Genomic DNA, 9,071 nt, shown 5'->3' on the forward strand with positions numbered 1-9,071 from the left:
TGCTAAAGCTCACTATTGTCAAAGCATAATTAATGTAACACAAACAACCTTGGTTTCGGTTCACTCGCTGCACGGCACACTTCATTATGGATGCATCATGTTTGATAGACTTTTAAAAAATTAATTCGCCACTCAAAAGTTTATATTACCTAACGGTCCTCATCAAACAGAAATCCCTCCTCTAAATTTCAAAAGCCAAAGCCTACATCTTCTCCCGGAGGGGCAAAATGGTAAGTCTCAGCACCTCAGTCTTCTCCAAGCCGTTGCTGTTATCCTCAAAAGTTAGGGGCACCAAAGCCAAATTGAGAAGAAAACTCAAAGATAACCACAAGTAGCTGCCCTTCAGCTACCATTCTTTTGTCAATGATTCCAACAATCTCGAAAGAGAACTGGCTAATCACACAGCTAGCTTAACCAAAGGCTCCAAAAATCAGCCACTAATCTCTCCCAAATACCACCCCAAAATTCTCGATTTAGCTTCATCATCCTTCAGCAGCAGGCGGCCACCAGTGAAGGGAGAAGTCAGTCCACCACCAGACACGCAGCGCTCTCTCGTCCTCCCTTCTTCCACTCCGCTCTCCCCCGTCGCACGCGCGCTCGTCGGATTCGGCCGGGCGCCGGCGAGATCCGGGCCGCTGCAGCACGGTCCGGTGGACGCTGCCGCCGCCAGCCGCGATCTTGTCGCCGCGGGAGCTGCATTGGCGCTCCACGCAGCCGTTCTAGCGTTTCTTAGGAGGCTGCGGTGGGGGGAGGAGCTCCTGTCCGGGATCCGCCAGATCCGAGCTCGCCGCCGGCGGCGGCAGTGGCGGAGGACTCCATGGAGGCCGACGCGCCGCTCGACTTCGCGCTCTTCCAGCTCTCCCCTCGGCGTCAGCGGTGAGGAAGCGCGGGGCTAGGAAGGAAAATTCCACCCTTTCGATGCGTTCGTGCGGTTCTTGTGCGCTAAATGCGGCGTCTTTGGGTCCCTGCGCAGGTGCCAGCTGGTTGTGTCCGGCAATGGGCGGACAGAGAAGATCGCGTCCGGGTCGGTGAAGCCCTTCGTGGCGCACCTGCGGGCTGCGGAGGAGCAGGCGTCGGCGCAGCCACCACCTCCGGCCATCCGCCTGCAGCTGGAGCGCCGCGCCCCGTGGTTCAGCAAGGGAACCCTCGAGAGGTCTGCTGATTGTGGTTTATCCGGCGGTTATTGGGTTGGCGGTGCCGAAAAGATTGGGTTTTGATGGATGTTTGGCTGGCCTCTGCCTGCAGGTTCGTGCGCTTCGTGAGCACGCCAGAGGTGCTGGAGTTGGCGAATACCTATGATTTGGAGATGTCGCAGTTAGAAGGGGCCAGGAAGATCTATGCGCAGGGAGTAAGTGCCAAGCATTTTTTTCAGTTCTTGGAGTGTGCAACTGTTTCTTTCTTTTTTTATTTTTTGAGAGGAAGCTGTTTCTTTCTAGATTTTGCTCTTATCTAAAAATTGTGTACCTTGTTCAGGGTACTGGTGATGCTACCTCGGGTGCACCTGGTATGTCGTATGATTATGTTTAGTGTTTGGATTGCCCTTCCGATATCCATTGGGGCCTGTATCTTGTTAGATTAGTCCATCTATGTTCATACCTGTTAATGTTTAACTGCGTTTCTTTATTGTGGGAAATTCAGTCCATATTAACTTGGGTGACATAAAAATTTCTAATTGATGGTAAAATCAGAAGCAAAAAAGGAAGATAGTTGATTATATTCAGATGGAGACACAACTGGGTTAATTGATCGCCTGAAATTTAAGGAGCTAATGAATGAATGCATTGGATAGCATGAACTTCACATAAGAGGCAATACATTTCTACTTGAGGAAAGGCATAAATGCTGTAATTAATCGCTGCAAGTGTTTGTGGGGTTAATGGATATTCATAAAATGTTGCAGTATTAGTATGATCTTGTATAGGTGCTGCTTTTGGATCTAATTTATGGTCTGAATATGCTTATTGGCAGCTGAAAATGTTACAGCCTCAGCAGCAGCAGTAGCAGATGTTACAAAGTAAGTTCCTTTGTCATGTCTGTTTTATTCTTTTCCAGATGAACCTGATTTACCTTAGTTGGGCATGACTTATCCAATTAGTTTATTTTAAAATCCATGAGACACCTCACGTGCAGTTCTTGTTAGGTCTGCTACCAATTTGTGGTTGTTACACTATATTTTTGTAATTTACTACTAATTACTGATTTATGAGTTCAATTCTTTGTGTAGGAAAGAACTACTTAGAGCGATTGATGTGCGTCTAAGTGCCCTTAAACAAGATTTAGCCGCAGCTTGTTCCCGAGCATCTTCTGCTGGGTTCAATCCTAACAGTGTATCCGAGCTTCTTCTTTTTGCAAACCATTTTGGTGCCAACCGACTGAGGTAATGCTTAAAACCTGCCAGTCTCGTAATTCTGATATGTATTATAGCTACTGTTTAAGATTGTTGCTCATAAGTATTTCTGTACTCGAATTTGATTAATAATCACATAAAAAACTGTAATGCAATCATCAGTAGATTGATCACCACACTAGATTCTTTTGGTTTCGCTAGGAATTGATCGAATGTTACAGCAGCTGCAGATTTTTGCATATTTGAGCAGTAGTATTGTGTATAAGTTGCACATTTTCTAGGTGATGTGAAACAGGGAAGTCTCATATAGTCATATGAATAACCGCTAGTTGCACAGTAATGATTCTTTGTATTTATGAAATTTGAAATGCCATTACATTGCATGGCAAATTATTCATGATTTATGATTGGTTAATAAACTTTATGATAATTAAGAGAGTAACAGATTTGTAAATATGTAAGGTGTAAACTTAGAAACTTTATAATTGAATTTTTGGGTAGTGGGGAAGTTTGCATGGGGAGGAGGTTCTTTTAGTTTGGACTTTGGGGGTATCAAGCTGTAGTGAAATCTGTTCAATCTCTATGGGCCCTCAAGTCATTGTTACCTTATACTGGTTGCAATGGCAGCACTGAGGTTATTCTTCCTTCACACTCTTTGCTTTATTTTTCCCTTTATTTCCTTTCCTTTTGAGTGATGTCTGGACATGTATGACAACTTATACTTGTTTTGTTCAGTGATGCATGCACCAAATTTATGTCACTTTGCCAGCGGCATCCCGACATCATTCCTCAAAATGCATCACCACCAGTTTCATCACACTGGAAGGGCTTTGATGATGGGAATGTCCGTGATTCTTCCAGTTCAGACATGTCTATAGATGATCCGCAAGTTGATCTTGGCGAATCCAACAACAAATCTACAGTTGGCAAAAGTGACTTTCAGATCCACAGACTAGGCAACAGCGAAGGTTCAGCACAAGTTGCTTCCGAACCCGCTGCAGAACAGCAAGCCAAGCCAACCATCCAACAGGCAGCAGATAAACAAGAAACAGATGTGTCTACTGCACCTTCTGTAGGTGTTTCGAGGCGGCTGAGTGTGAAGGACAGGATAAGCATGTTTGAGAGCCAGAAAAAGGAGCAGACTCCAAGTTCTGGTAACAGCACCTCAGCAGGTACTGATAAGGTGGTTCCAGGGAAAGGTGAGCACCGCAGGGTTCCTTCTGGTGCCTCCATGGAGAAGTTGGTTAGAAGGTGGAGCAATGTTAGTGATATGAGTATTGATCTAAGCAACAATGACAGTGGCAACTTAAATGACAAAAAGGAGAATGGAACTCCTGTTGCGACTCCAACATCTAGAGATTTGGAGGCCAACTCAAAACCAAGAGCAGATGAGGATTCTAATGGGCTGAAGGTTTCGGTCACATCACAGTCTTGGCCATGTCAAAAGGATAACATATCAATGGATTCGACCACCAAAAATTCGTGCCCAGCTCCAAATTTAAGCAATATGCCTGCTAGTCATGATGAGAGCATATATCATGCAGAAGATGACATGGTTATAAACTCTAGCACTGAGAGTGAGTCATTCTTTGGGAAAGAATCGGGAGTTATTCAAGGACACACGAGGATGTCCAACAATGCTGCTTCAAATGTTTCCACTAGTAACCGTTTAAAAACTTCTGCAAAGCCAGTTGAGGAAACCTTGCTGAAAGATAAGGATATTTTAACTAGCCCATTGTCAGAGGAAATAGAAGGTGCTGCTCATGAAGTACCAATTGCAAGTGAACAGATTCCACAAAATGATAATAGAGGTCCTCGCCTCCATACAAAAGATATTCACACTGAAGCAGAAGTGATCAGAAGGAAAGATCGGCCATCCCGAACATTTGAAAAGGTATCTGTTGGTGTTAAATCAAAAACATCATCTAATTCCCGAGCTAATGTTAGAGGCTCATCTGGTAGGGATGAGGTAGCCTCTACAGAAACTGAGTTCCATGATGTCAGTTTGCAGCGAAACCAGCGAAACCGTCTAGCACGGAAGGCAGAGGATGTAGGGAGAAAGGTTACTGCTGGTTCTGATTCAGATTGTTCTGGTCGCCAGGGAACAAATTTGAGCAGGCAATCATCCATTACCGAGCAAGAGCTAAATTTGCAGGCTAGGGTAAGACCAGGAAAAGGGAACCAAGATCGACATGGTGAACTACAAATGAAGGCCAATGAATTAGAGAAGCTATATGCTGCACATAAGCTAACATCCTCTCGAAGAGTCAAGCCTACAGATGTGCAGGTTGATAGCACACCTATGGTGAGTGAGGTGAAGCCTATAGCAGTTCTTCCAGAGACAATTCATACGAAACAAGTTGTGGAGGAGAGTATAACAACAAATGAGTTTGATGCCAATGAGCTTCTGAAGATGGTGAACAATCAAGGGTATAACATTAGCACACCACAAAAACTTGGCATTCTCAGTTTAGAAGAATCGAGAGGGAAGTTCTATGAACAGTATATGCAAAAGAGGGATGCAAAACTGAAGGAAGACTGGAAACTGCAGAGAGAGGAGAAGGAAGCAATGTTAAAGGCAATGCATGAGAGCCTAGAACGGAGCAAGGCTGAGATGCTAGCTAAATTTTCGCGGTCTGCAGACATCCCTGACTTGACTTATGTTTCTCATTCTCAGAAGATTCCTCCTTTGCAGTCAACTAGAAAAAATAGGGATCAGGTATATATTTGTATTTGATATAACTGTTTGACGACAGAAAAGTAGTTCTCTTTGTTATAGCTAAAAAGTGACTTCAGAATTTTGGGTAGGATGCTTAATGAACACCCTGAGCACATAACTTTAGGATTTCCACTTTACATGAAATATTGTTTCGATTTTCGAAGTTTCTTTGGTACAGAAAATTAATGCTTTACAAAGTATTTGTGTAAACCATTCACCATTTTGTGTCATATGCATATCTTGGAATCCTGTAGTTGCATGCAGTGTTGTGGGATCCTGGAATAATAAACAATATGGACTTTACTTTCTTGCAATAATTTTATTTGCCATTTCCAGGGGGTAGACTCATTCTTGGTTGAAGAGGAACTGAATAGTGACTACCTATCCGGTGATGGTTCTTCGAGGAGTGCTGATTCCAGGAAGCATTTTTCAAATAAAGTTGCTTCCAGCCAAAAGACATCTGTTGCTCCTATCCATAAGCGTTCATCGAGGACTGTAAGCTCTGGTTATGCAAACCGCAGGAATCCACCAGAAAATCCTCTTGCGCAGTCTGTCCCCAATTTCTCTGACTTAAGAAAAGAAAATACAAGGCCTTCACCTGGACTCAGCAGAGCAACCGCCAGGGTTCAGCAAAAATCATTTGCCCGTAGCAAGAGCATTATTGAAGAGTCAAACAGTATCTTGAAAGAAGATCAATCAAGGAGGTCACAATCTATGAGGAAGAGCCAAATTCCTGATGAACTAAAGGACATTCCATCAGAGAATGAGGATGTTTACAATTGGGCTCCCTCAAGAATTTCCAATAATCACTCAGAGGGGGCTTTTGCTTACAATACCCGTAAAACCGTTCCACCAAAGGCTTTTCTTAGGAAAGGCAATGGGACTCACTCAGTTGTTGGTATAGCTGGATTTCAGGCTGCGGCAGCCATGATGGCAAATGCCCTTCACCAGCACAATGAGAGCAGTGGTGACTTTGAAGATCAGCAAGAGGATTCCCCTGATGATGCCAAAGAAGAGGAAGAATATGAAAGCATTGAAGAGAATCTTAGGGAAAGTGACTTTCCTGCTGATTCTGACAGTGAGAACCCAAGAGCGAGTCATGAATTTGGAAATTCGGACGACCCAGGATCAGAAAATGGCGATGTTAACTTTCCAAGTGAGGCATCTGGCCTTGGTGGTACCAAGTTCACTGCTTTTACAGGAAATGTGCACAACCCGACTGGTGATCTTCCAGCACCCTGGAGCTCTCGCCTTCCACAGCTATTCCCTTATGCAAATGATAATTCAGATGGTGATGCTTTTGCTGATTCACCGTCTGGAAGTCCATCACCATGGAATTCTCATTCACTTGATGAAATAACTGATGCTGATGTTTCACGGATGCGGAAAAAGTGGGGCAGCGCACAGATGCCTTTTGCTGGCGTCAATGCATCTCAACAGCCACGGAAAGATGTTTCCAAAGGATTGAAGAAACTCTGGAAATTTGGAAGGAAGAATAGAGGTGGCGATGGCTTAGTAAATGATTGGGTATCTGCTTCCACTGCCTCAGAATGTGATGATGACATGGAAGATGGACGGGATCTAGTAGTAGGATCTTCTGATGATTTCAGAAAGTCTCGAATGGGTTATCTTGCTTCATATGATGGTTTTGTTGAGAATGAGGTTTATGCTGAACAAGGTATTTTGCTTTCTACTTTTCTACAAAAGCTCCAGTCATTGTCATTAAATTAGTTTGTATGCCTCTAAAAATCCTACTCCCAGACTGTATGGGCACTAGAAAAAGTTAAAGGGGACTTTCTAGTGTGATAAGCATAGCCCTAAAAACTCCAAAGAAAAAAGTTGCGGTAGGTTCCAACAATTTACCCACAAGTTGGCAACCAATTTATTGTATGTTTGTCTGAGAATATTAGATTTCTGAGTGGTACTCATACTCTTGCTAAGATACACCATGAACAACCAATTATTCTTGGCTCATGTTATATACATTAACCAGGGTGCTTCAGTCCTGCATTACGACTTGAATACGATGTTTATCTGCAATTTGTTGATAACGACATTTGGATGTTCCTCTGTTCATTCTCTTGATTGCATTCATAATTCACATGCTCATCTAGCTCCCTAGTACATGTTTGTGGATGCATTTCAAATGCGTGATTTTGCCCAGGGGAAAAAAGATGCTAGAGTTGCAATATTCATTATGGAATTCCTGTGCATTGCCATCAGAAAAAAAAACTGATAACGTATTTTTGTGAGCCATGGCTCAAGGACCACCCGGCAATTAGGAAAGGTTTGCTGGGTATGGGAATGATGCACTCACATAGCTCAAGGACTTTGAATATTAAGATATTAGATATGTGTATATCCTTTGGCCACTGTAATTTAGCTCTGGCCACACATTTTCTTTACTCTAGCATGTAAGCTTGATTAAGACTTCTTAATTTGCAGAACAATCACTACGCAGCTCCATTCCAACCCCCCCTGCAAATTTCCGATTGAGGGAGGATCAACTCACTGGGAGTTCTCTCAAAGGTATAGAAATTTGAAACATGTGTATGCTTATGTTAAGTTGCTCATTCACAGCGTATGATGTGAAGATTTTGGTTTGAAGTGAAGGGTGTGAAGACTGGTTCTTCGTACTAATTCTCACCATATTTGCCATAAATACTTATTTTGGGAATCACAATCTTCTCTAAAATATCTTATCCCTGAAATGCAGCGCCACGTTCTTTCTTCTCCCTCCCAACGTTCCGAAACAAGGGAGGTGATGCCAGGCTCAGGTGATCCTGAAATGAGGCCAGGGTTCGAGTGTATAAAATATCTTCTGGAATTAGGTACAAGTATCAAATTTTCATGGATGGTATGCAACACTGCTAGCTTGTGGTTTTATAAATATATATTGTGTATCTATGGCAATTCATATAAGCTGCCAGTTGAGCTTTCCATTTTTCCCGTTTGATTATTCTTTTTCTTAATATTCTTTTTCTTAATATTCTTTTACCCCCTGTGTAGAATTGGACTTCAAGATCTTTTGCAATATTTTCTTTCAACTGGCCCAGAACTACTGTATTTTTTCATTGTTTTTTGTGATATATCTGTATCTCCCTCTCAACTGTTTCTTCATCGACATATATCACAAATTCACGATATATGGTAATTTTGCCATTTAGAGAATGGAAACTAGACTTCTACATGGCACATGCAAGTCACTTATCAAGTGTGACTTTTAAATGTTTCTGTTCGTATATATATTGTTAGCAAACTTCATCGAGTTTGTTCTCAAACTTCGCCTTATTTAGCGGGTGACTAGTGACCAGACCTCATAACATCTTTGATGTACATATGTTTCTAACAATTTGTGGAGTATCTCATGCGACTTCAGGCCAACCTCATGTACTTGATTTTACTGATGATCTTAGTAAACAAATCTTGTACTTGTTCTATTTACCTTCATTTAAAATGGTTGTGCTTGTGCATGGGTAGCTCTTGGATCTGAAAAGTGAAAACACAGGATCGAATCCCATCTGACGTGCAATGGATGTCCAAATTGCTGAACTTGTAGATGAGCAGAATGCCTTCAGAGTTGTGGGGGGGAAAAAATGCTCGCCAAATTGCTTCTGGTTGATTGTTCTGCATTTCCTTTTTTTTTTGAAAAGATGTTCTGTACTTCCATTGAGTCGTATTCCATCAAAATCTTCATCTTAAATCAATGGAGAAACATGTGCATTGAACCGGGTAGTTAACAATTGCGGCTACTGTGAACAATAGCCTGTGCCTGGCTGCCATCCTCTCTGATCCATAGAGGGCCTAGGGTGAGCCCGAATATTTTTTTTTCTTTTTAACCTATTTTTAGATTTTATTTTAAAAATAACTCACCGGACAAATATTTGCATATCTAGCCCATTTGGTCGCGCCGAGAAGTGTGGCGTGGCGTGACAAAAACACTCTGTCGCGCCATATGCATTGGCGTGACAAGGTGTGCTACATTGGCACGCTTTGGAGCGCTCG

At 42.6% G+C, this 9,071-nt stretch overlaps 1 protein-coding gene across 2 annotated transcripts; it reads left to right on the forward strand.

Annotated features, from left to right (window-relative positions):
* The first annotated feature begins 301 nt into the window (after window positions 1-301).
* LOC120661830 (COP1-interacting protein 7-like) lies at window positions 302-8,347 on the forward strand. Of its 2 annotated transcripts, XR_005670103.1 has the most exons (11): window positions 302-876; window positions 974-1,153; window positions 1,246-1,348; window positions 1,474-1,504; window positions 1,969-2,014; window positions 2,225-2,377; window positions 3,083-5,066; window positions 5,403-6,744; window positions 7,512-7,595; window positions 7,783-7,923; window positions 8,076-8,347. XR_005670103.1 is itself a non-coding variant. In XM_039940809.1 (10 exons), the coding sequence occupies exons 1-10, from the start codon at window positions 818-820 to the stop codon at window positions 7,845-7,847; spliced, it is 4,047 nt and encodes a 1,348-aa protein (XP_039796743.1). In that variant the 5' UTR covers window positions 302-817; the 3' UTR covers window positions 7,848-8,243. The 2 variants fall into 2 exon arrangements, 1 of the variants encoding a protein (XP_039796743.1); XM_039940809.1 differs by having other exon boundaries at window positions 7,783-8,243.
* Window positions 8,348-9,071: the final 724 nt, after the last annotated feature.

Source organism: Panicum virgatum, chromosome 2N (assembly GCF_016808335.1).
Source record: "Panicum virgatum strain AP13 chromosome 2N, P.virgatum_v5, whole genome shotgun sequence".
NCBI classification, from domain to species: Eukaryota; Viridiplantae; Streptophyta; class Magnoliopsida; order Poales; family Poaceae; genus Panicum; species Panicum virgatum.

What these genes read in the sequence shown, in the direction of transcription:
- LOC120661830 (XM_039940809.1), top strand. Translation starts at nt 818, where the DNA reads ATGGAGGCCGACGCGCCGCTCGACTTCGCGCTCTTCCAGCTCTCCCCT. An exon ending in CTCTCCCCTCGGCGTCAGCG is followed by an intron (nt 877 to 973) that starts GTGAGGAAGCGC and finishes GTCCCTGCGCAG; the next exon opens with GTGCCAGCTGGTTGTGTCCG. An exon ending in CACTGGGAGTTCTCTCAAAG is followed by an intron (nt 7,596 to 7,782) that starts GTATAGAAATTT and finishes CCTGAAATGCAG; the next exon opens with CGCCACGTTCTTTCTTCTCC.